The sequence below is a fragment of the Dermacentor silvarum genome, chromosome 6 (assembly GCF_013339745.2).
Source record: "Dermacentor silvarum isolate Dsil-2018 chromosome 6, BIME_Dsil_1.4, whole genome shotgun sequence".
Classification (NCBI taxonomy): Eukaryota; Metazoa; Arthropoda; class Arachnida; order Ixodida; family Ixodidae; genus Dermacentor; species Dermacentor silvarum.
Window position 1 is genome coordinate 56,287,582 of NC_051159.1, and position 27,711 is coordinate 56,315,292.

A 27,711-nucleotide genomic window follows, 5' to 3' on the forward strand; every position below is an offset into this window, starting at 1 on the left:
AATGAAAGAAAGATACAGTGAGATTCATTCAACGATAGTAAAATTCCTAAACAATTTTACATATGCAAGGCGAGAAAAGAAGAGAGAACTGTATTTTACTTTTTCATTATCAATAAATACCGTTTTTCAGCGCCCACCATAGGAGGGGGCGTTGACAGCGCTATTACTGGCAATGTTATGTAGCTCTTGAAGTGGGCAGAAAGGCGCACACGTAAAGTTCACGTGTTAAAATACGCCCCCCTCAAATTTTGTGTTGCTTTGCTTGTCGACGTTTGTCTCAATTTGGTGACGCGTGTAGTTTCATTGTTTCTTAACCTGTTCATTCATAGGTAGTGAGTTGCGACCGCCAAAGAATTGTTCACTTTAGTTGTTTTCGTGCGACAGCGCTGGCCGTCGGGCTTGGCGTCTGACGAAACGACGAGCACTCTACGCCCAAAACCTTCGTCGGCCTCCAAAGAAAGTATGTTCTGTGCAGGGATGCGATTTCGACACCCGTACGGCTGACCTTTTCCTGTATCGGTTTCCGCGCTGAAAGATCGCTACGCCCATCAAGACCAATGGCGGGGCATTTGAATATACAGCTCTAATGGCAGGCCTCCGAAAACAAATTTCGCGCCTTAGTGAACAAAATGATGTCAGTTCTGTTCTTAATGTATATGACGTCACATTATTTTTTCTTCCGCCGAAAGTGTTCCCTCCTCACACAGATGGCGCTAAGCCCCATAAACTGCCGATGAATCGCCATGTTTTGAACATATGAGCCTTGATGGAAGCTTCGCTACCAGGTATATTTACCTTGCACCATCCTGCAGTGGGCATGGTAGCAACGCCAAGATGCAGTACTCAGACCCGCTGCTATTTTTCACGCACGCAAAACGCAACGTCAAGTCATATCATAGCGACAATGTCTGCTTATTCTTGCTGCCGTGCCAACGACCCCGTGCGCTGTTGTGTGAAATGTTATATGATGTCACTGAGGTCTTCACTGAGGTCTTCACTGCTTCTCGGTGACGACTTCGAACTGAATCCGGGCCATATAGTGTCGGAGAAACTTAGAATGATGCTGAAGACATTAAGGAAATCAAGAAAAGGAAAACTGAAATCAACTATAAGCTAAACGCAAGCGATGAAAAGCTTGAGAAAATTGGCGGGCTTCAAAACTGCACTAAAAGGATAGCAGACCTGAAAAGTGGTCTTACGGCTATGGCGAAGAAAATGAACGAGCTAGAAAATAGAAATCGGCGATCTAACCTTATCATATATGGTCTCAAGAGAAACACAATGAAACAGCTGAATCTTTGCACGATACAGTTACAAAAGCTGTATTTGAGGATATACTGGAATTTACTACCGCAGGAATTGAAACAATCCATCGGCTTGGTGCTGGAAAACAGGAGTAATGAATACAAAGTAAGACAAGTAATCTTAAAGCTACTGAACCACCGTGACAAAATTATCATTTTAAAAAGATGTTCAAGATTGACGGGCTCAAGCTATTCGATAAGCGAGGATTTTTCCCAGCCTATTCGCGGCGTCAGGAGGAAGGTATGGCAAAAAAAAAAAAGAAAACTGCGACCGCCAAGAGAAGGTTACATTAACTTACGATAAGGTTCGGATAAATGGCCGTCTTTTTATTTGGGACAATGAAAGACATGACATAGTCAAGACTGAAGAAAACGACGAACGAAAGAGCACAAGAACGACCTATACTCGAAATTCTCAACGCTGACAACTTTGATAGTGAATTATCGCAGTATTATAAATAAAATGCACGAACTTGAACCTGTTCTCCTGGCTTATCAGCCACATATTGTAGCACTCACTGAAACGTGGCTGCACTCCGGTATTTTAGACCGCGAGGTTGTGCCGCCAGAGTATGCGATTGTGCACAAGACGGGAAATCAAGAAGTGGAGGGGTAGCTCTACTATTTAAGCATGGAAGATCCTACACAGCTATGCCCATAGCTCTTGATATTGAAGCAGCCTGGTGTAAGTTAGACATGAAGAATGAAATCACCTATGTTAATGCCGTCTACAGACAACCTGATACTGACATATCATTTTTAGAAGCACTTTATGATGTATGCACAAAACACATACTCGTACTTAGCGGCAAAAAATATTAGAGCAGGCGGCTACAATTTGCATGATTTAATATGGTACTCGCTCAATCCGACGACGGTGACTTACAACGTGATTACAGACATCATGTTCACATTTAATCTTGCACGTGTCGTTGCAGTTCCAGCGCGTAAACAAGACTCTTCGACTTCAGTTCTAGATCTTGTTTTTATCAGTGATCAGTTTCCAAAACGTCACTTTAATGTAGAAACATTGGAAGGCTTGTCGGACCACAAGAGTCTTTCGTGTTCCTTCCAATATCCAAGTCCAGTTCTTACAGAAGGCACAACGAAACGGGTACTTGCTTTTAAGAAAGCGGACGACGCTGCCATCATGACATATCTTGCTCGTAAATTTCCTAACTTCTTAGACCTCTCCTCAGGCAAACACTCGTCGGTAGATATGGTATGGACAGCATTTAGAAATATTGTTAGGCACTGCATAGACACATTTGTTCCGAAACTTATAAAAACTGTGAGAAAGCACAAGCTATGTATCGCGCATGAAATAAACCATATCAAGCGCAAAATAAAGCGGCTCAGAAGGGCTGGGAAATCTCGCTCGCGCAGTGCTATTGGGTCGCAAATGTTAGTGATGTCAAGGTCCCTGAAAAGTAAAGTGAGTGTGGCGAAAAAACACTTCTTCAGTCACTCTCTCCACAGCTTTATTAAAACGGATCTTCACAAGTTCTGGCGATACATTAGTGTAAAGCGCCAAGCACCTACACCTACCTCGGGCGGAAAACAGAGAGCCAATCTTTTTAACAGACATTAAAGACATTACCAACCTACAACAAATTGATGTAATTTTTATGGATTTCTTTAAGGCTTTCGATCGCGTTTCTCACCTTAAACTTATCGATAAATTAAACTGCCTAGTAGGGGATGGCCCGCTTACACGTTGGATTGAAGAATATCTCTCAGACCGCTACCAGTATGTACAATATAATGACAATGTATCAGACAGCGTTCCCGTTTTATCCGGCGTCCCGCAGGGCTCTGTTCAGGCCGCACTGCTATTCTTGCTGTACATAAATGATATAACTAATCACACTGATGTAAACATTCGACTATTTGCAGAAGATTGTCCACTGTATTACACAATAAAACGGCTGATGACCAAACAAAACTTAATAATTATCTGAGCGTAATAGCTGAGTTGTGCACTGATTGGCAAATGGTATTAAACGCGGAGAAAACAGTTTACATGAGCATAACAAACAAGAAATCAATCCCTGTCTTTCGTTAAAGCATAAATGGTTTGATACTACGAAATGTTTCAGAGTGTAAATATCTGGGTGTCCTCATAAGCTGTGACCATTAGCTGGAACGCGCATGTACAGCAAATATCTAAAAAGGCATTGAATAACTTGCTCCTTATAAAACGTTCGCCTACCGATTCTACGTATGAAACACGACTTCTCGCTTATACCAGTCTCATCCGACCAATATTCGAATATGCCAGTGTTGCGTGGTTTCCGTACACTAAAAACAATATTCTTACACTTGATAAAGTACAAAGGCAAGCCGTGCGGTTCATTTTCAATCGTTACAGGCGTACAGATTCTCCAACCAAACTGCTGCAACTCGCTCGTCTCGCAACTTTATCTAGCCGAGCCACAGAAGGCAGGTTATAATTATTGTACTTACTCTTACACGATAACGTCAAGCTGAATCACTGGCCATTCATTCGATATAACTTTTCTAGACAAACGCGCCCCAAACATCAATTCACCTCACAGGAACTTTACTGTACTAATAATGCATTGCGCTTCTTTTTCTTACAAGCAGTTAGAGACTGGAATCACTTGGATGAATTTATTGTGGTTGAGCACACGCTAGAATTGTTTACAGAACTCGTGGAAGAAGCCGTTTTCCACGGTAATTTAGCGTGTTGCTGTCTTTTATTCTCTCGTTGTTTTTGTAGTCTGCTTGTCCGAATTAATAGTTTGTGGAAAAAAATTGTTTTAATAGTTTGGACTGGATTATTTTCTTTTCTATTGTGTCTGTATGCTGTGGTTAGCATCATATTTCTGTGCATTTTATTTTATGTATCACTCCCACCCCTGTAATATGCGCACTACCAACGCCACCTAGGTGGCGTTCACCGTACTCAGCACAGCGGAGCGTGGCCTCCGCAATTAGCTCTGAAAATGTTTCTGAAGTTGATCGCGGAGGCTGCAATTACGACGCGCTGTACGCGCTGATTTGACTCGGTGACGATTCAGTTACGTGCTTTGTCTTGCGCGTTGTATTAGTGTGTCAGTTACGTGCTTCGTCTTTCGCGTTGTGCTAGCGTGTGCAGCGTAGTGCAGCTTCCATATGCACGACGGTTGCTCATGGTCATCGACGTTGGTAGTCGTGATGGAGGAGACGTGCCACCAGGCGTCAGCGTGGGTGCATCAACGCCTAAGGGCGCTTTAGCCACAAAACACCAATAGACATTATATATCAATGTGCAATAAACATTACACTACTTCTGTGAAGACACGTTTCACTTTCGTGTTCTATACCGATTCCTATATAAGAGGGATCAACCACATTTTTTATTTATGTATTCACTCCCACCCCTGTAATAATTCCAGTGAGTGATTGACAGTATTTCGAAATAGAAATAAAATAAATCTGCAAAAAAGATGCCACTTTTTGAGCAATTCATACAACGCATTTCACAAAGGTAGAAGGCGCACATGGGGAAGTTGGTCTGGGATTGGATTGGCCAACACACAAAAAACGGCTTCATCATTGCTTCAGAAAACAGGTAATAAGGAAGGTACGTAAATGCAATAACTGACATAAGTGAACCCTGTAGGAGTGTCACGTGCTGTATGACGCAGAGTGACCTTGTATGCCGAGAACTGCTCTTAGAGCGGTGAATTTCTGTGGGGTGCTCTTGCTATTAGAGCTCCGGCCTCATTTCCGACTTTATCCTGGAAGACGGCAGCGCGGTGAGAAGAAAACCCCAAATTGCTTTATTTTGCAGTCGACACGATCGCGCACCCCTCTAATAAAATGGTGTAGCATTCTAACTGAAATACCGTGAGATTCCTATCAGACACTTCAAAAACATGCTAAGTAGATTGACCTATCGCTGTTTTACGTTCTCCAATGCACGTCGTTTGGCATTGAATCTTTAGTTAGCACTGCGTAACCACTCTAAAAGAGTGACAAACTTATGCTCCAGACACTTCTCGACAAGAAGAGCTGAAAGCGATAGTATTAACGAAACCGAGCGTGAAGGTCCCTGGTGATGCGCAACCTGTCAGCAATCTCCTCTATCCGAAAGTGCATGAAGCACTGCTACGACTAGAAAAGAATGCTGCGAATCGGGCGCCAGCAGTTATGACAGCCAAACAACTCGGTTGCACTGGAATGGATACAGGGCGAATATCTGCGCCGCGTCGGCGAAATATTCGCCATTGCGTGCTCAGTCTGCAAGTCAAGTCCAACGAGAAAAAATAATGCAATTTGCCCCCGCATGACTCAGCGCAAGAAATAACGGAACCGAATCTTGCGACAACCCTGCTCTCCCCTTCACGTGCATGGCTAAAATAATTTTTCTGAATGCGCCGCTTTCTTTTTGTTCACCCCCACTGTGGCCCCCATTCATACCGGGACAGGTTTGGCGTGGTTTGGTTTGGGAGGCAAAGTCGAGAGAGGCGGGAACGGGTATATATACCTCCGGTGTTCGTTGGCATAGCACACAACGTCTCAGCCCTGTCCGCCCACGACAATCTCAGGTACTTCACTGCCAAAGACAGCCACACCATGAAGTATACGGTAAGCGGAAATGCAATATGGGTCTTGAATGCGGGAATTCACGTGGTTCTTCACAAATTGTTTTGCATAAATTTGATATAGAACGAGGTCTATACGTACTGCTAAACGAAGGTGTGCACTTAGCAAGGAGCCAGTTTTGGTATAAAAAACCTAGTGGTTATTCTCAAAGTAGAACCCTACAGTTATAAAACAACTCTTCTTAAACGTTAAACCTTCCTGAAGTACAGTAATGGATATGACTTACTTTAGCTGCTTCCTAGATATGCCTCACTTAGTTACGGAAAACGGAGCCTAATCATCTGGTCTACGCTGATTACGGGGGTGTTAAGTGCACTGCAGTTGGTACTGACATATGTAGCTTTTATCTCTGTCATATTTGTTGCCTTGTTTTTTCTCTTCATTCAGTTTCTTCAGAGTAACAGTTTTAACGCTGAAATATTTACGCTGAAATTAGGAGTAACGAACACAACTCATATGTCGCATATACATGTATGTATTTGCGAAATATGCGTTGTGTGCTTTACCCCTAAAGGCAGTATGCCGTGGCATCTACAATTTCTTAGAGTTCTGCATACTTAACCCTAAGTTATATTGCTGCCTTCTTCCAGATTGTGCTCCTCGTCTTCACTACTCTCATCGCCGTTGCCCTCGCTGGCTACGCGTATGGTGGCTATGGAGGATACGGACTTGGCGGCTACGGTGGCTACGGCGGCTATGGAGGATACGGAGGCTATGGGGGATACGGCGGCTATGGTGGTTATGGTGGCTACGGAGGTTACGGCCGCGGATATGGCGGATATGGAGGCTATGGCGGATATGGAGGTTATGGCGGATATGGTGGTTATGGAGGCTATGGAGGCTACGGAAAATATGGAGGCTTCTATGGTTGATGACTTCTGGAGTCCGCTTGAATAAAGGCACGTTACGTGTGCAACACATGTCTCATGTTTATATTTGTGATATATATGTGAAAATTACTATTCAAAGATAATTTTTTGTACAAGACTGCGAAATCCTTTTGACGCCCATCGGAAACGTCCCCAGTTTTAATAACATTATAGTATACGTAACCTTGCTGCATACTACATTTACCCTGATTAGAGTATTTAGATTGCCTTATAGTGTGTTTAAAAAACTACTGAAGGGATCGTTCATTCAACTTTACAGCTGGGCTTCTCGATTTTATTGTTCACCGCCGCTGCAGCCGTTACAATAATCTCGTCATGTATTTCTCAGTACATGTACTGATTTAGAAGTTTCGCTTCTTGATGCTCTGTGCCATGACACTAGTACTGGCTTTGGACAACTCCATTGTCCGCAATGGAGCTGATAGTACTCACTGCCGCTTACGAATAACTGTGGCTGAGCGTGTCTGTAGACACTACCGAATTCATCAATCTTTTCGTGCGCGCCATTGCCAGCACTCCTTGTCCATGACAATAAAAGTGAGCTCACTATATTTTCCTCTAAACTGTACTGTCGGCCGGCTGACAGAGCTCATAGTATAGAACTGCTGCAGTCTCCTCACCTTATTAACTTTGCCATAAAGCACCATTTCATTTCGGTGTATCGATATAAAAGAAACTGCATCACAGTTAATAGTCAAGGTGGCTCAAATCGGGTCCAAAAATCCAAAATCCAAAAAAGAACGCCCCCAGGGACAATGTTCCGCAATGAGCGAAACTCGCTTTCTTCGCCAAACAGTATAGTTTTCTAAACAGAGCCAAAGTTCAGACAACCCTTTCCTAGGATTAGAGAAGGCAGATGGACTCAGTGTAGGTGACAAAAGCAGACTGCACGGTCAAAAGTTAAGAGGTTTGTGCTGATTAGGTATAAACCAACTTCACGGCACACCATTGAATTTGTTGCAACTGCTCGGACTGTGGCGACCAAGAGCTTTCTAAATAAAAATCTATTCCGGATCTGCGTACTTTATGAGGCATGTAAGAAAGGCGCCCGCGTTTAATAAAAAAACTGTAGGTGACCTCATTGTTCCCGTTAAGTGTCTTTAATGACACTAGCCCCTAGACCTTAGGTTAACGAACGTTCCTTCTCCTATCACACCCAGAGGAGCAACTGAAGACGTGTCTTAACGAACCGGCGGAGCACGCAGTAGGACACGAACAATGAATGGCTCATACCCCTTTAATGGTATGATAAACTTTATTCAGGTCCTGAAGATCAACCCTTAGGATGACGCAGGCGGCTCCCACGTCGGGACAGTAAGGTTTAACCTTACCGCCGTGTCGTGGGCCTTCTGGACGGCCTGTACTTGATCTAAAAGCACTCCACTGTGAAGCACTCGCCGCCACCAGTCTCTTTCCTTGTCGCAGTCTGTGAAAGCCACAGGACATTGCCAAAGCATATGATCCAGAGTAATGATGCCATTACACTTCTCGCAATTGATTGGTACCTCTCTTTCTGGATATAGCTTGTTAATAAAGTTTGGACTAGGATAAGTTCTCTGTCTGTAACAATCTCAGAGTCACCGCTTGAGCTCTATTGAGCTTAGCATGTGGCACTGGGAATTCCCTTCTGTTCATGTAGTAATGCTTCGTGACTTCATTATATGTAAGTAATCGGTCCCTGTTCTCCTCCAGCATATTATTGGGGTCCTGGTCGCGTAGTGCACGGATAGTAAGTCCTCGTGCAGCTGCGTTAGCCACCTCGTTCAAATTCCTCCGAGATGGATCGACAGACCCCATGTGTGCAGGAAACGAGCGGATTTCGATCCCTTGGCTGTCCATCTCACCGATCAGCTGGGCAGCCCTTTTGGTTAAAAAGCCTTTGGTAAAATGTCTAATAGCCATCTTAGAGTCACTGTAAATTCGCGTCCACTTATTATTCTTTAAAGCCAATGACATCGCTACTTGTTCTGCCACTGTCGCTTCTTTAGTCATGATTGTAATAGCATCCCGAGTGAGTCCATCTGCATCTACTTCTACTGCCGTAAAGGCTTTCTTTCCTCTGACCCATGCAGCATCTACAAAAGCCGCATGTTCTCTGTCCTGTTCTATCTCCTGCAGGAGAGCTTTGGCCCTTGCCTTTCTTCTTTCCAGGTTGTGCACCGGGTGCATATTTCTGGGAAAAGGAGTCGTCTTGATGATCTCTCTTATGCTATATCTTAGTTCTACTGTGTCTTCCGAATTTTCGGATTCGCTTGGGTACCACCTTAACTCTTCGAGTATTGCTCTACCTGACCTTGTTTCGGAAAGCCTCTCTCTGTGGGCAATTTGCTGAGCTTCAATTATTTCGGCTATTGTGTTGTGAAGCCCTAGTTTCATTAATTTATCATCTGGTGTGCTAACCGGCAATCCCACTGTTGTTTTGACAAGCCTTTTAATTAATCTGTTCAACTTCTTTAGTTCTAGTCTGTGTCCATCTAAGCATCCCTGCTACATATGAGAAGTGACACAAGGCGAAACATGGACCAGTCTCATGGCGCTCTCCTCTCCCAACCCTCTGTGTCTGTTAGTGATTCTCCTTAGCAGTCTTATTACCTCCTCCAGTCTTGCTTGCGATATTTTGTATTGTTTTTCCGTTTGCCCCGCTTGCCTCCAGGAATAGCCCTAAGACTCTAATGGATTCGACTTGCTTAATAGTTTTGCCTGCCTTCGTGGTTAGTACTAACTTGGGTTCTGCCTCGCGAACATATCCCCTCGGTTTTCTACCCCTTTTCCTGTTACTGAGTACTAGGAGTTCAGACTTCTCAGCAGAGCATTTCAGTGCCATGTCTTCTAAAATGGACTCTACCTCATAAATTCTCTCCTGAAGTCTGCTTTCCGCCTGTCCCATACTTCCTTCAGCGTTCCATATTGTCACATCGTCTGCATAAATGGTAAAGTTAATGCCCTCTATCCCTTTTAATTCCTTTGCCACTTTTGACATCGCCAGGTTGAAAAGCGTAGGTGACAAGACCGACCCTTGTGGCGTCCCTCTGTCACCGAGATCCATCTTCTTTGATTTAATGTCCCCGAATCTAAGGTGTGCTGAGCGATGGCCAAAAAAGGCTTTAACCACTTCATATAGTTTTCTGCCTAATCCCAGATCAGAAAGGACCTCAAGTATTCCTCTATGCTTAATTTTGTCAAAAGCTTTTTCGACATCCAACCCCAAGAGAGCTCTAGTGTGCTTTGGACTGGCTAAAAGCAATTTATGTTTGACTAACAACATGGCATATTGCGTGGACAAGCCTGGTCTGAAACCAATCAGATTATACGGTAGGATGTCATTGTCCTCCACATATTTCGCTAACCTGTTCAATATGACATGCTCCGTTGTCTTTCCTAGACATGATGTTAACGAAATTGGCCTGAGGTTATCCAAGTTGAGTTGTTTGCCCGGCTTTGGTATTAAGATAATACAGGCCGTCCTCCATTCTTCTGGATAGACCCCATTCTTCGATAATTTATTTATTTATTTATTTATTTATTTATTTATTTATTTCAAAATACCTTACAGGCTCCATGAGGAGCATTGGGTAAGGGGGGCATCACTGCAAGACAGTTTTACACGTCAATTCCGAAACTCGAGGACCACAAAAATGAGCAGAAATCATCGTCGCAAAAACAGGGTTACAAATGAAAAAGACGCGTTAGCGTACAAAACATCAGACAAATGTTATCACGCATATTGCTCGTGCACATATCGAACATCATGTAAAAATGTGTATTTCAAAGTATGAAAGGAAAAAAAAACAATACAAACAATACTTAGATAAACAGAAATAACAGTTCAAGGTAGTGTACAAAATACCAGATAAATTTTACCAAGCACATTGTTCACGCATATAATCAAACATTGCGTAAGAAAAGTTTACTTTAAAGGATGAATAGGAAACAATAGTCAGCGTGACGTTACATACAAATAGAGAGCATGGCATACAGAATGACACATTTTTAGGACATAAACTGCAAGTTCAGGAGTTTCCTAAATTTATCTCTGTCCGTTTGCATCACAGCGCTGTCAGGGAGGGAATTCCACAAGCGGATGGCTCGTGGCAAAGCCGACATATTAAATGCATCAGTGTTTCCGTAGATGCGAGTGAAACTTAAATCATTATTCAGTCGTCGTGATACGCAACTTGCACGTTCCAGCAGCAAAGACGATGACTTCAATTGATGAACATATTTATGGAACAAGGACAGCAATGCCACGTCACGACGACTACTTAGTGCAGGAATCGAAAGGTCAAGTTTGATTCGAGTTATGCTTGACTGCCTATTGTAATTGCGAGAAATGAAACGACTAGCTCGGTTTTGGATGGCTTCTAACATGCACATTAGGTACTCGTGATGAGGAGACCAAATCGGGGACGCGAACTCGAGCTGTGGACGGACGAACGTCAGGAAGGCTAATTTGCGGATGTCAGATGGAGAATTTCGTAGGTTGCGGCGAATTTACCCTAGTGTTTTTGAACCATTAGCGCATATGTTTGTTATATGAGAGGCCCAGGAAAGATTTGGTGCGAGATGAACGCCTAGATATTTGCACAGTGAAGCTTCGGATACTAGATCCGCATTTATATAATAAGAAAAGCTTGAGTTAAAGTGTTTGCGTGTGAAAATCATTACCTTGCATTTAGATGAGTTAAGTGTCATTTGCCAGGCGTTGCACCAGTCGGTAATGTGCTGAAGGTCGCCTTGAAGCATAAGGTGGTCCTCAAAGCTGGTAATTGGTCGGTATATTATACAGTCATCGGCGAAAATGCGCGTGTAGGATGAGATTTTATTAGGCAGGTCGTTGATGTAAATTAGAAAAAGCAATGGTCCTAATACACTGCCCTGTGGTACACCGGAATTCACATAGGTGAGGGGTGAAGCAAAATTGTTCACAACTGTAAATTGCTGACGATTAGTTAAGAAGTTACGGATCCAAGATAGCGTTAAAGAGTCTAATTTGAGAGCAGATAATTTGGAAATTAAGCGGCAGTGGGCTACATGGTCGAAGGCCTTGGAAAAGTCGAGAAAGATGCGTCGAGAAAGGTTTTGGTCCATGTGGGAATGTACGTCAGTGGTAAACTCTAGTAACTGTGTCTCGCATGATAAACCTTTCCTGAAGCCATGCTGGTTAGTGAAGAAAAACTTATTTGATTCAAGGTGTTCGTATATGTGAGATGCTATAATATGCTCGAGCATTTTGCAGCATATGCTCGTTAATGAAATTGGACGGTAGTTTTCTGGGGAATTCTTGCTGCCGCTTTTGTACACAGGTACCACTTTAGCAATTTTCCAGTCGGAGGGGAGCTGGCCTAATGACAATGACTGGCGTAAAATATGGTACAAAATTTTACTAGATACCGAATTAAGTTGTATTTTTTAAAACTTTAGAGTTAATGTTATCGACGCCTGAAGAGCTAGATAACTTAAGGCTATTGATGAGACATGCGATACCATCTTCAGTAATATCGATCGGCTCCATATACTGGCAGTCGAGATCAGCGACTTCAGGAATGAGTGAAAGATCTTCATTTGTAAACATGGACGAAAAAAACGTATTAAAGATTGCAGGACATTCGCTATCAGCAAGCGGAACTTCATTCTTGGAAAGTATGATTCATGGAAATTCATGGAAAGTATGTGGTCAGATATTTTATGGAATCGTCGTCCAAATTCTTAAGCAATCTCTTAGAGATGCCATCCGGACCCGATGCTGACCTACTATTTAAATCATAGAATGCCGTGCGTACCTCACTTCCCTTGAATTCCTGATCCATAAAGTTGCATTCTGCTGCTAAGTAATCGGGGTAACTCACTTCCTGATCCACTGTCCTGAGAGGCAAGTATTTAGCTGCCAATCACTGCATTATGCTCTCTGCGCTTGCAGTCTGACTTTCCTGGTGTACCAGCTTCGCCACTGCCGTACGTCTATTCGATTTAGTGCCTTTTTCATTGAGGAGATGCCTGAGCAGATTCCAATTGCCTCCACGTTTTATCCTTCCATCTATAGAGTTACACACCTCATTCCACTGTTGTTTCTGCAAATATCGGGCGTGCTCCTCGATATTCCTATTGAGCTGAGCAATTCGCTTCCTAAGTCTTCTGTTCAAGCGGTGTGATTTCCATCTTTGTAAAATCGATTGCTTAGCTTCGATCAAATGCGCCAATCTACTGTCCATTTGTGTGACCTCTTCCTCAGTTTGTATAGCCTTAGTCGCTGCATTCAAGTCGTCCCTAAGCGGAGCTACCCACTCTGGTGGTGTGATTTGCCCCATTCCTTCTTTTTCCGCTCTGTCTTTCCTGATTTTTCTAAATTGATCCCAGTCTATATAAGTGAAATGCTTTACCTCCCCCCCCTCCCCCGGCGTTTCCACCATTATATGTAGTATGTAATGGTCACTCCCCAGATCCGCCCCAGAGTTGATCCAGTCTGCCCTGGGTAAGTTAGAAGCGAAGGTCAAGTCCGGGGTAGTGCCCCTACACGTGGAAGTGCCACACCTAGTAGCAAAGGCTGGGTCTGTGATAAGATAGAGGCCTAAATCCGTGGCAAGATGCCAGATTCTTTCCCCTTTCTTTTTACTCCAGTGGTAACCCCAAGATTCGTGTGGGACGATGAAGTCCCCGCCTATTATGAGGGGCGCATTTTTGGCTACCTCCATGGCCTTATTAAAAATTGCTTTGAAGCTCTGTCTCATCTCTCTGGGACTGCTATATATGTTGAGGCAGAACAAGCTTTGCGCTTTACCTTTGTGCCTTTTGAGAACCATTTCTATAAATATATATTCAATTTTGCTAGCCCCTAATTTTAAATCACGCTCGATGTAAGGAATTTTCTTGTCAATTAGGGTGGCGATTCCCCTGCCCGGGTCTTTGCCTTTGCAGATCGAGTTAAAGCCAGACAGCCCGATCTCCTCCGCTAGAGTTTCCTGCAGCATTATTAATTTTGGCCTATTTTCAACTGTTTTGATTATCTGTGCTAATGACTCTCTTTTTGGTGAAATCCTCTGCAATTCCACTGCCACACACTAAGTCTCTTTCTGCTATCCATTATTATTGCCGTTACCCCCCGACTTGCTACCCCCTGTCACTGTTCTCTTGACTGTGCTACCCACAGCTCCTGGAAGTGTTCTAACGCTTTCTGCTTCCGAGGGGCATATATTCCTCATCATCTCCTTGGGCCTCTAAATTTTCAGCCGTTTCTCGGCTGTTAACTTCCACTTCAATATTTTGTCCACCTTATGGTTAACGCTGTCTACCGTGTCCTTTGGGTCCTTAATCGCATTCTTAATCTCCTCCAGAACCGAGCACATCGATTCCACCTCTGGGACTACAGCTCTCTTTTTTGGCGCCGGTGTGCCTTCTTCCTCCTGGCTGTTACTTCTACTCACCGGCTTAGCTACTGCCACATTACCGCTTTCTGCCCTTAACCCTTTGTTCATTTCCTGAATCTGCTTCTTAAGTTCTTCATTTGCTTTCTTTAGTGATATAACCTATCTGATGAGCTGTTCTACTCTGGTATCATTGCTTTGTATCTGCGAGGTAATTGCCACATTACCTGTGGCTTTCACAGTACTTTTGACTTTATCTGCCCAGGTAGCTCCTGGCTCCTTTTTCTTGTTGATCTTCAGCTCCTGCTCCTCGAAGCGCACCTGCGCCTCCCGAGACCTCGAACGGGTTCTTCCCCTCGATACCCCTTTAAGCAATGGCTCATAAACGCGGCCTCCCCATTATGACGGCAGAAGAGAAGTGAAATTCTACGCTTGAATGATGAGCGGCAACGGAGCCATCTGTAGAAGGAGACGACGAACGTGTGAGCAGTGGCACAAGCACGTTCGTGCGGTTGTGCCGAGGGGCGCCAACGAGCCAGCTGTGGAAGAAGACGACGAGCCGTTGCTGATGATAGGTTATTATCATAATGATAAGAAAGACCGGACGGTTAATTGGCCTTTTCCTTAGCTAAGCATATGACCCTATATCATATGCGCTCGTCCTGTGTTTATCTTAGTCCTTGTGTCGTTCTAGCGCTATGTATTCCAGTTAAAATTACAATAAACTACCAACACGCCCAAACTTCTTCCCTACTATCAAATACAACTCTGAACTTGAACCGTTACCTCATTTCAGATATATTTTGTAGCGAGAGCTACATTGACCGTATTCTCGCAGTTTCGTTGTGGCCGGTGGCCGCACCGCGAGCTGAGCCGTTGCCTAGCAACCGCCGCAGCTGGCAGCGCCGCTCACCGCGCCATCTGGCATAACGTCAGAGGAGGAGCCGGTGAAACCGCATTGCAGCAACAGAGGAGGAGCCGGCGTTGCATCGTTTATATAGAAAGGGGCGGCTCGATGGGATACGTCGGGAGATATGGAAAGTGAGTCAAAGAGACTGAAAGAAGCCAGGCTTCGTCGTCGGAACGAAACGAAGAGGAGGCAGCGAGCCGAGGAGACGGATGAAGAACGACCTGGATGCCTCGAGAAGCGTCGTAAGTGCGAAGCAGCCAGGCGAGTGGATTCAGATGAGGATAGCACCTGAAACGTGTTCAAGTCACAGGACGACAACCCCTTATCTTCCCGCCTCACCAACCATCCGGCCGTATTTGTGACAATTGAGAAACAACAAGATGAAATCCTTCAAAATAAATGCGTTAGAATTTAACTATGTCTAGTCTTTAATGTAACCATAACTTAACGAGAGGTAACAACTAAACCTAAACACTCAGACGTACAAAGATAAACGATAAAGATGTGATCGCAGAGAGAACCCAGCTAAACAATATGATTAACCGTATCTCACGCTACGCACACCCAGGCATAACTGAGTTAAGCCCCAGGCAATTTTTTTTTATTATTCTCAGGGTTTCGTAGACACTTCAACTTCCGGTTGCCTGATAGCTTCCGGTGTGCTCTTTGAGAAACATAATGTCACTAGGTGCTAGTGCCATGAAAAAGAATACAGGAAACCAGCGTTGTAGTCCCACTGCTTTCTTCGTTTCCTTGACTTTTAGTACCACAAAGGCACCACCCGTTACCCGAAGCGGTAGCCCAGTGGATGTAGCGTTAAGCCTTGGAGTTTAAGGTCACTGGTTCGATGTCGGCCGCGGTGGCCAGATTCTCATGAGGGCGGAATACACAAAACGTTGCGTAGGATGCATTGGAAGCACGGTAAAGAACCCTAGGTGGTCAAATTTATACGGAGCCCCTTACAACGGGGTGTCTCATGATCTCATCGTGGTTGTGGCACGTAAAACCAAAGAGTGATTTTAATTTGTTGAAAGTGACCACTGTTGCTTATATTGTATGGCTCTTGTCCAAACAACAGCCTGGCTACCTTTATTTACCGGCGTATTTAGAACTACTGCCTCCGATGAGCCCCTTTAAATTCTTTTTTTCGCGTGTGCCGATTCTAGTATTCGAGGCGAAGCCGGTACTATGGTTACGATGCCTAGGGTCTCAATATGCCTGGTCATGTCAGTTGTCGGTGCGGCCAGAACAATAACTGCAGTTTCGGTGGGCGCCCTAATAGTACGTGACAGCGTTTTTTGTGTTGATTGCACAATGCCATTGATTAACACGCTTTGACAAAAAGTGCGCAGTGGAACAGCATTTCGTGAGCGAAGCAACAACATTTAAGACTAAGATCAGAGAATAACGGAACTCACAATCTGGCATCACAGGTGAAAATGTTACGCGTTCGGGGCGTTTGAAGTTAGCGCATAAAAGCAGGAACTTTCGCCTGAGCATTCCAACTCACACTTTACGTAAGATAGCAAGCGTGTGCTGTGCAGTGCAATGGTGAGGTTCTAGTCGTTGTTGCGTGCTCAGGGTGACCGCTAGCAACGTGAGGAAGGAACCATGATCCACCGAATAGTTACCGTGCAATATAGTTTAGGCTGCAATTCTGGAAAGTCCGGTCATGTTGGCCAATTCGCAATTTTGTACTCTCTGATAGGGTGGCGGAGTTGCTGAGCCTCCCTGATTGGCACAAAAGGAGACACGACGGCAGTTTTTTTAATAATGGACACGTTTCTTATGTTTAACACCTACGCAATACACATAGCGTGCCTTAATTCCCGCCGAATATGTTAAAGGTGGCCGTCGAGGACACCAACAAAACCATCTACAAAGCTCGTCAGGCGCATAAGAATATGGGAAAAAATTCAGGCAGAACTCATCTCATGATGACTATCACCGGTATTGCGAATAGCATTGGAGTAATAAAGCGACAAGCCGCGTTACTATAGTGGCGTTTATTTAACAGGTGTAGTTGTAATTCTGAGACTTTCGTTGTTACGGCTATATTCCACATGCTCAGATATCGTCCCACTTGTTGTGGCATTCGCTTGCCAAGGTCACCAGTGAGCATGGCTGCATGATCATGACTGTATGACGCCGATGCGGTCACTATGGAGTGACCAATAAGGAATGATATTGATGGGACGACAAAGGTGGTATAAGGACAATGGCATGACGACAATGAGAGGGCGAATCGTAAATTATCAGACGGTGTAACGAAAACAGCGTAACTATGGCGTCATGAGGACAATGAGACGACTACGCCTGTTGGACGACAATGACGTGAAGAGGACGCTATGACGACAACCAGATTAACAAGCTGGAATGCCGACGATGACGTGACCACGGTGCCTTGAAGACGATGACAGGACGACGGGTGCATGACAGCGTCTGTCCGACGACAATGCAATGACGACGACGGAGTGGCAATGATGAAATCATCACGATGAATGTGGATAGCATGACTACGATGGAATGACCAGAAAGAAATGACGTCGATGAATCAAGGAGGTAGTATGACGACGAAGGGTTGACAACCTTGGGGTGACGTTACATAAGTGATGACGACGGTGAAACGATTGCAGGACTGCATTGGAATGTTGCGTGCGATATGATGACGACTGTGTGAGGGCGATGGCTCCTGACGACAGCATAACGAGAGTCGGATGTAGATTTTACAAAGACAACGATGAAACTACCGCATGGCATCGGAATGATGGTACTACAACGAATGCATGGCGACGACTGTTTGACGATGACGCAATTACAATGATGTCGTCACAACGTCAGCCAATAGGATGATGATGAGTGCATAATAACAATGGGCGTAACTGTGACTGTAACGTGAAAACTGTACGACGATGTTGCCGTGAAGACGACGGCATGGAGAAAGTCGGATGACGTGGCTGGTGTGATGACGATGGCATGACCTTGACAGCACGACGACAAAGGTTTAGCAACGAATGCGTGCTAGCGAATAGCTGAATACGACGGCCTGACATGGGTTGCTTAATCACGATTGATTGACGACTGTACGATTACGATGGAATGATGAAGGTGGAATATCGGTGACAGCCTGACGAAAATGGGATGACTACTTAAGTGGTGACAATGATAAAACGACAACGTTCCGACGATGGCATGACGATGAATCTTTGACGACAATGGCGTGATGACGTCATGAGGAGAGTCGGATGACAAAGCTGGAATGACGACGACTCAACGGCCTTGACTACATCAAGACCACGAGCGCATACCTAGAGGCCCAAACTATTAGACAACTTGGGACACTGAGTCTGGAGCAGAAAACGTGACGATGACGAGTAACATCACGAAGCTGGAATTACGACGATGGAAGGACCACGTAGGCAAGTACAATGAGGACCAACCGACCGACCGACCAACAGACCCACCAACCAACCAACCAACCCAACCCGCTAACCAACCACCTCGCTAATCAACTAAGTAACAGACAGACAGAAAGACGGACGGACGGACGGACGGACGGACGGACGGACGGACGGACGGACGGACGGACGGACGGACGGACGGACGGACGGACGGACGGACGGACGGACGGACGGACGGACGGACGGACGGACGGACGGACGGACGGACGGACGGACGGACGGACGGACGGACGGACGGACGGACGGACGGACGGACGGACGGACGGACGGACGGACGGACGGACGGACGGACGGACGGACGGACGGACGGACGGACGGACGGACGGACGGACGGACGGACGGACGGACGGACGGACGGACGGACGGACGGACGGACGGACGGACGGACGGACGGACGGACAGACAGACAGACAGACAGACAGACAGACAGACAGACAGACAGACAGACAGACAGACAGACAGACAGACAGACAGACAGACAGACAGACAGACAGACAGACAGACAGACAGACAGACAGACAGACAGACAGACAGACAGACAGACAGACAGACAGACAGACAGACAGACAGACAGACAGACAGACAGACAGACAGACAGACAGACAGACAGACAGACAGACAGACAGACAGACAGACAGACAGACAGACAGACAGACAGACAGACAGACAGACAGACAGACAGACAGACAGACAGACAGACAGACAGACAGACAGACAGACAGACAGACAGACAGACAGACAGACAGACAGACAGACAGACAGACAGACAGACAGACAGACAGACAGACAGACAGACAGACAGACAGACAGACAGACAGACAGACAGACAGACAGACAGACAGACAGACAGACAGACAGACAGACAGACAGACAGACAGACAGACAGACAGACAGACAGACAGACAGACAGACAGACAGACAGACAGACTCAAAACGGCTGAAGTAGGCAAATAATGCTGCAATAGTACCCCAGCGATCACTTCAAAGCAAACAAAAAAAACGGAAAGCTATGAAAATACGCATTTTTACATTTATAATGCTTGGCGTTGTACAGCGCAGGCGCACATTTAGGAAAAACTAAGAGCAAAATCAACACTTGCACGATAACGATAACAACAAGCCTCTAAAACATTCCTTTTCGTGTTTACAAACAACACCTCATTGTCTAAAACGTGCAGGGAATCTTGGCTCATGCACGTGGCGCCTTGCCTCTGAATACAAGGAGCGCCAAGTATCTCTCTAGATAACTGGTCCTTGCGGCGAAAAAGAACTGACGTGCGTTCTAGAACAGGCTGGCTGGCACGCTGTTGGCATTGCAGCACACTATTTGAATCTGAAGCACCGTTTAGGGAACCGAAGTGCTCGCGAAGGCTGATGTTCAGCTATCGGTCAGTCTGGTCTGCGTACGATTTACCACATGTGAAAGAAATCTGGTAGACCACCCCTTTGGCGATTGACGCAAACCGAATGTCGTCTCTTGCATTGCACTTATTCCTTGTTCGGGCTTTTATTTCTTTTACTAAAGGCTTTAAACAAGCGAGTGAATTTCACTGACCTTGTTCTTCGCAGAGAAGACGACATTTACTCGATCCCTGGAAGCCGCCTTCTTGAAGCGATGGGACGCACCATGAATATAAGGAATCTCGGCCATTGGCCTGTTGCTGTTGTCCCATTGTCCTGTGGATGCAAATTTTGCCTCCCGCTCGTACAATTTTCACCCTCTTTTCATAGGCGGTCGCTATGAGATAGCCAGTCATGCAGTTGACTACCTGATCTTTAGCGTTACGGTGAACCAGAGGCGGCGTTAATGCAGGAATATGCAATTCAGTTCTCGACAAGCTTGGAGTCACCGGAGTGGTAGCTAAGTAGAACTTTAGCCGATCGCGGCTAAACGTCAGAGCCAAGTAATACACTTATTTCATGTGGCTGACACGTGTAAGGCTGAAAGTGTCTTCCTACGACGTCTTTCTTCTCACACATGAGCTGCAAGACTATGCTGCTGAGCGGCGGACTTCTCGCCGTGCAAACTTCGTGTAACTTCAGAGCCACAACGGTTATTGCGGCGTCACTTTTCTGCCCTAGCAGAGTCAAAAATACTCGTCAACTGCAATTTTCGCCACCGAATGAAGTGTACCGTAGTGAAGACCCGAGCACTGAACCAAGCACTCTCTATTTTATGCTATACGCCATGCCATTTTTCTTCTTTCTCCTATCGGTCTCTATCGCCGCCTCACGGCAGTCATTTTCAACATTTAACATGAACGCCCTCTCTAAGAATTATTATCTTGGTGTAATGTATAGTTATTTCTGTACATTGGGACGAATAGCCGATAATGACCGTATAACACTTTTTATTGCTTATTTACAACGTATTTAAAAAGAATGTGTCAGATCCACACGCGCTCAACTACGCAACCCCCCCCCCCCCAAAAAAAAAAAAAAAAATTCTGCCATAGCAAAAGAACTTCTTCAGGGGCAAGTTGGTGTTGAGATTTCCTGGCGATTCGCTGTCTCCTCTGTCAGCTTTTCACGAAATTTGTTTCGCGCTACAGTCAAGTATACCCAGAAAATTCTGCCACAACAGTCTACCCATTTTTGCTATATCTTTTTTTCTGGCATTTGCGGTCCTGCCTCGGCAACGGCCTCAATAATTCGTCATTCGTAAGGAGCACTCGTAGCGCTCCAGAGCGCTTGCATACGTGGTTTAGTGCCAAGGTCCTAATAAATAAACCAATGTCGATATTTGCCTGCACATCACCCATCACCGGGGCCGTTCTCTTATCAAATTTAAAGCAGCAGCCCCGTTTATTTCATCTAAGTCATCAGGCAAACTTAAGGTCACATGTCAAAAAAAGAAGAATTAAATAATTCTATGCTATCCTCCCAATTACCGTGTTACTTTGATCTAAGTCAACCCCAATTCTAAGTCGACACCCGAAAATCTAAAAGCCAGAAAGAAATTCCTCCAACGTAAGCGAACAAAAAAAAATTTTTTTGAAGTTTCAAACTATGTTCATTTCGAACACGCGACACTATAGCGGCGAATCTTACCTTACTGCATGCAACCAATTACTCGCCATCGTCATTTACGTCGATATCACTGGATTTTTTGTTGCTCTCCTCCTACCGCAATGCATTGTCCTCTGCACCGTCCAACACTTTGTGAATACCACACTTCCTAAACGCGCGCACGATGACGCTAGCCGGGATGTCCTCCCATGTAGTAGCAATCCAGCTTGCCCCCTGCCCTTGCGACGCGCGCTTTATACGGCCGGAAGACCACACGGGCCATATCTGGAATCTAAACCAACCTATGACTTTTGTATACCGCTAAAAAAGTATACGCTTAGAATAGAATAATTAAGGTAGGCCACAAACGTTAATAGACCTTGACATATTGCACGTAAAGTGTCCCCATTTCTAACAAACACAAAGTTTGTGCAGCGCAGTGTTCTCCCATTACGTTCGAACACTTATTATTTTTAATGAAAGGTGTATTTGACCCACATGCGTCTAACTTCGCACACACATTGGAAATAGCGTTGCCACCCAAAGCACTGAATTGGACTGTGATCCACATATTTCATCTTTGTTACACGTTACTCATCGCCTGCTCTTGTTTTCGCCGAATATGAACAAGGTGGCTCGTCTAGGTCACCGACAAAACCGGAGGAACAAACTACGAGCCTCGAATGATGCATGAGTGTAGGCAAAAATGAGAGTGCAGTAAATATTTTGAACGCGTCTGTTTGAACCAGGAACTTGGGACTTTCGTGCCGCATTGCACTTAAGGTTTCCCCTAATTTCACCTAATTTGAAGTTGCTATCTTGTGGATATGTTTTAGAAGTCTGGGAAACATTGAGAATAACGGCCGTATGATATACTACAGAGTGCATGAATAAGTTCCTTCCTACAAAGGCTATAAATAACCTACAGAGGAGGAGGAGGAAAGAGAAAAAGAGAAGGCAGGGAGGTTAAACAGAATAACATCCGATTGGCTACCCTGCACCGGGGGAATGGGAAAGGGCAACACAAACATGACAGGGGGATAGAGAAGGGAAGGAAAGAAGGAAATTAGCGGTGAATTCGCTTACGCGTGTGGTATTGAACTATAAGTCAAAGACGTTCACACAAACCCGTCGTCCTCAAAAAGCACAAAAGTTCCCTCACTGCTGTGTTTCTGAGCCGAACGTTCGTTCTCGAAGGTCATGTATTTTCTTTTCACGTTCATGCTAGAGTTCCACAACGTAAAGTGTTGCCAAATCGTAGTGCTCGTGATTGAGTCAACCGTGACAATCGACCTACTTCTGAAACAAAGTCAAAGAAGCTCGCGGCAAGGGTAGTTTTTTTAATGCGAGGCAAGTGAGGGGACAGGGAAATGATACAGTCGCAATCTTCCATTAACCAGGGGTAGAACTTACGACTGACTTACTGCAGGGGGTCTAACACACTAAAAAAAAATGTCACAGTTTTGCCCTAAGGGCGAAGCAATGAATGCGATAGCAACACAGCAATGTCATACGAAGTAAGGTGAGCGGCTTTGGTAGCAATATGAATTGTAGTAAACATTAGCTGATTAAGTAAGCAGGTGTGCTGCGGCGTAAGTAGACCGACATGAAGAGAGACTCGATGACCACGAGAAGGCGCGTGTGAAACGGTGGTGTTGATGAGAAGCGCTTCCCGTGGGCAGCGTGTGCGAAGGGACACACCTGTAGCGCTGCACTGCCGATCCGGGCAGCATTGCGTGTGTAGCGTGCGTTGGAAAATGTGGCCCGACTATTACGAACTGAATGAACAAGCGTGGTGTGAGCGCGCACAAACACGAAGAGATCACACTGAATGACAGCAGACAACGACTGTCAAAACGCTGGCAGCAAGCATACGCCGCAGCGGGCGAAGGTACGTGCGGTCTATCGCTTCAACGGAAACTGAGCGGCGAATGCACTTAAAGGTCAGAGCCGTGTGGAGATAAGAGACGGTGCGAGCGAGCGACGAGTGCGGTTGTTGGCAGAGAAGTGCGCCCCCCCCCCCCCCCCTTGCTCCCTCCGGCGCTGGCTTCCTGCTTCCTTGCTTGCGCGTGGGAGATTGAGTGCGTTCACTCTCCGTGATAGCGCGCGTCTCCGCACGCTTCCTCTCGGGCATACGGCGCGCGGCGAAGATTTTATCTATAGGGAACCTCACGGCGACGGCGACGGCGACGGCGACGACGACGGCGACGACGACGCCGACGGCAGAAATCCGGTTCAAGTGTCCATATAATTGCTATCGCAATAAAAAATAACATTGGAATAGCCATATGATTTGTCTTCTAGCGTCAAGTCAGTCGAAGTGGAACCTTGAGACGGGCTTCCAACGGTTTGCTTTGGAAATGAGGTTGCAATACAAGCCGAAAGAGACGATAACTGGTGCGATAGCGAGAAAAAGTATTGCTTTAGAAAAAGTACACCAAGCTTATCTGAACTGCTATCTCCGCGCAAGTCTGCCATTTGAATGCATGCCTTCCGGTGTATGTTGCCGTCAACAGATACCATAGTATGCAGCAAGCCTTGTCTGATACCTTCCCAAAAGGTATGGACACTATTACCCGTTCCGGTGACTGCATTTGTACAAGCACCGTGTCTCTCTTCCCGCAGAGTGCAACAATACCTAAGGTTAGCAAATTCCGACTTGTTCACATTTTATTTTAATGCTTTGTCATGTCTCTTTGTTTGTTTGTTTGTAAAAGAAATAGAACACCTTTATTTTAAGAACTATATGGGGTTTTACGTCCCAAACTACGATCTAATCATGAGGCACGCCGTAGTGGGGGACTACGCAATAATTTCAACCAGCTACGGTTCTTTAATTTCCACCTAAATCTAAGCACAGGTGTGTTTTCGCGTTTCGCACCCATTGAAGTGTGACCCCCGTGGCCGTGATTTGATCCCGCGACCTCGTGCCCCACATCATAGCCACTAAGCAACCAGGGCGGGTCACTTTATTTAAAACAAACTCCAGTCTCTTACTGGTTTGTTTTAGCTAGCTTACACTGATACGCCTTGGTTGTCTAAGCGAATAGGGGCAGCTGGCATCATTCATGATGGCTGCCTCTCCTACACATATATATATGAAAATATGGCTCTGTAAGGTCAAATAACAACACGGGCAATGGTCATACGGAATTCAACTTCTGAAAGAAATATGTGTAACAATTGTGGTAGTAGAATTGAGCTTTTGATTCACAGCTGCACTGAATTTTTATTGCATCTTTATTTCTTCATTCATCAAATGATGAAGGTATTTTATCTTATACCTACTAAAACAACGCCGTTAAAGGATCACGCTTTTTACTCAGATTTTTTTTTTCTGTTTTCGTATTTCCAGCTTCGTAAAAAATGGTTTTCAATTACCCAAATATCCTCATCTCGCGAGTGGAAATTAGTTAAAAGTCATTACATGGAATGTGTATTTTCTTTATTTTTAGATGAGCTGCATAAAAGACATATAGAAAACTTTTAAATACAAATGTAACCGCGCATCGTGCAGGAAGCCCAGTAAGGCTGACTAGTGACGGTATCTTGATAAATGAGGCCTACGGTGAATGCTGCTGTGTTCAGTAAAGTTGGCTACTGCCATATGTTGCTTTTTTTCTCGCTTCTCCATTTATTGTCTAGTTTAGATAGGAAGGTGGGATACGCAGGTGAATCTAGTTCAATCAACAACATAGAATAGGACGAACAAAGAGCGCTCACAGCTGAATATGAACATATGGTAAAATTGAAAACTTGTTGGCACTGTTCGAACGGGAATATATTCAGTTAACAATCACAATTTTAAGACTATCAAGTCCGATTACTACTATATTCGGTCGCGCCATGTCTGTTAATTTAGATGCTACGTTTTTGGTCAGAGCTGTATACGTCCTCTTCCTTCTATTCTTGTGGTATTGGTCAGTGTTAGATGCACATTTGGCACCTTTTTTTGAATTCTGATGGTCCACTGGTTATCTACCCTACGGTGGACCATTGGAGTTACAGAATGGGTCCCAAGGGAAGGGAAGCGCAGTCGAGGATGGCAGAAAAGTGTGTGGTGGGAAGAAATTAAAAAAAATCTGCAAGCGCAAGTTGGAATCAGCTAGCGAAAGACAGTGATAAATGGAGATCGCAGGGAGAGGCCTTCGTCCTGCAATGGACATAAAGATAGACAGATGATGATTATGATGTAGATTTGATGTTTCATGTAGCCTGCAAATAGAACCTATAAATCTTTCAAGTTATATTTTCAATAAATTGAAACGTGATTTCGCTTGGCGCAGTGTTTGTCTTCCGTCTGTCCAACCAATAATGTCAAGTTCTAACACAATCTTCTAATCAGCTTTAAGGTATTTCTGTTGAGTACCTTTACTCATCGAGCTTTAGTCATCGAGTGGGCATGGCAGCAACGCCAAGATGCAGTACTCAACCCTGCTGATATTTTTCACGCAGATCGTAATTGGCTTGCAAGCTGCGCTTATCACCAAAACCGACAGGATGTGATACGCTACAGGTACAGTTTGTAGGGCCCAGAACGACGATGAAAAGTCTACCAAGTCAAGACATGCTTCTTCACCGGCCGTGTGATGGCGTCCCTTGCGGCACTACCCTGTCTCTCCTGGAATCGGCAGGTCTATTGGCATCAAAGATAGCCGCTACAAAAGAGGCTTCACGTGGACCATCCAAGATCAACCCAAATAGGGCGCGAAGCGTCAGGCGAAAACCAGTTCAGAACAAATTGTCACCGACATCAGCAAGGGTGGTTATGGGGGCAACGGTTTAAGCGCGACTATGTTTGGAGGGAACAAACATTGGGAAAGAAAAAAGCATGTCTTAATGAAAGCAAGATACAGTGACATTCATTCAACGATAGTAAAATTCCTAAGCAATTTTACATATGCAAGGCGAGAAAAGAAGAGACAACTGTATTTTACTTTTTCATTATCAATAAATACCGTTTTTCAGCGCCCACCATAGGAGGGGGCGTTGACACCGCTATTACTGGCAATGTTATGTAGCTCTTGAAGTGGGCAGAAAGGCGCACACGTAAAGTTCACGTGTTAAAATACGCCCCCCTCACATTTTTGTGTTGCTTTGCTTGTCGACGTTTGTCTCAATTTGGTGACGCGTGTAGTTTCATTGTTTCTTAACCTGTTCATTCATAGGTAGTGAGTTGCGACCGCCAAAGAATTGTTCACTTTAGTTGTTTTCGTGCGACAGCGCTGGCCGACGGGCTTGGCGTCTGACGAAACGACGAGCACTCTACGCCCAAAGCCTTCGTCGGCCTCCAAAGAAAGTATGTTCTGTGCAGGGATGCGATTTCGACACCCGTACGGCTGACCTTTTCCTGTATCGGTTTCCGCGCTGAAAGATCGCTACGCCCATCAAGACCAATGGCGGTGCATTGGAATATACAGCTATAATGGCAGGCCTCCGAAAACAAATTTCGCGCCTTAGTGAACAAAATGATGTCAGTTCTGTTCTTAATGTATATGGCGTTACATTATTTTTTTCTTCCACCGAAAGTGTTCCCTCCTCACACAGATGGCGCTAAGCCCCATAAACTGCCGATGAATCGCCATGTTTTGAACATATGAGCCTTGATGGAAGCTTCGCTACCAGGTATATTTACCTTGCACCATCCTGCAGTGGGCATGGTAGCAACGCCAAGATGCAGTACTCAGACCCGCTGCTATTTTTCACGCACGCAAAATGCAACGTCAAGTCATATCATAGCGACAATGTCTGCTTATTCTTGCTGCCGTGCCAACGACCCCGTGCGCTGTTGTGTGAAATGTTATATGATGTCTCTGAGGTCTTCACTGAGGTCTTCACTGCTTCTCGGTGACGACTTCGAACTGAATCCGGGCCATACAGTGTCGGAGAAACTTAGAATGATGCTGAAGACATTAAGGAAATCAAGAAAAGGAAAACTGAAATCAACGATAAGCTAAACGCAAGCGATGAAAAGCTTGAGAAAATTGGCGGGCTTGAAAACTGCACTGAAAGGATAGCAGACCTGAAAAGTGGTTTTACGGCTATGGCGACGAAAATAAACGAGCTAGAAAATAGAAATCGGCGATCTAACCTTATCATATATGGTCTCAAAGAGCAACACAATGAAACAGCTGAATCTTTGCACGATACAGTTACAAAAGCTGT

At 45.1% G+C, this 27,711-nt stretch overlaps 1 protein-coding gene across 1 annotated transcript in view; it reads left to right on the forward strand.

Annotated features, from left to right (window-relative positions):
• The first annotated feature begins 5,841 nt into the window (after window positions 1-5,841).
• LOC119455036 (uncharacterized) overlaps window positions 5,842-27,711 on the forward strand; it is a 129,795-nt gene continuing 107,925 nt past the window's right edge. The window contains exons 1-2 of the mRNA XM_037716556.2: window positions 5,842-5,900; window positions 6,509-6,715. Coding sequence (XP_037572484.2) covers window positions 5,889-5,900; window positions 6,509-6,715 — 219 coding nt within the window. The 5' untranslated portion in view covers window positions 5,842-5,888. The remainder of the gene's footprint in view (window positions 5,901-6,508; window positions 6,716-27,711) is intronic.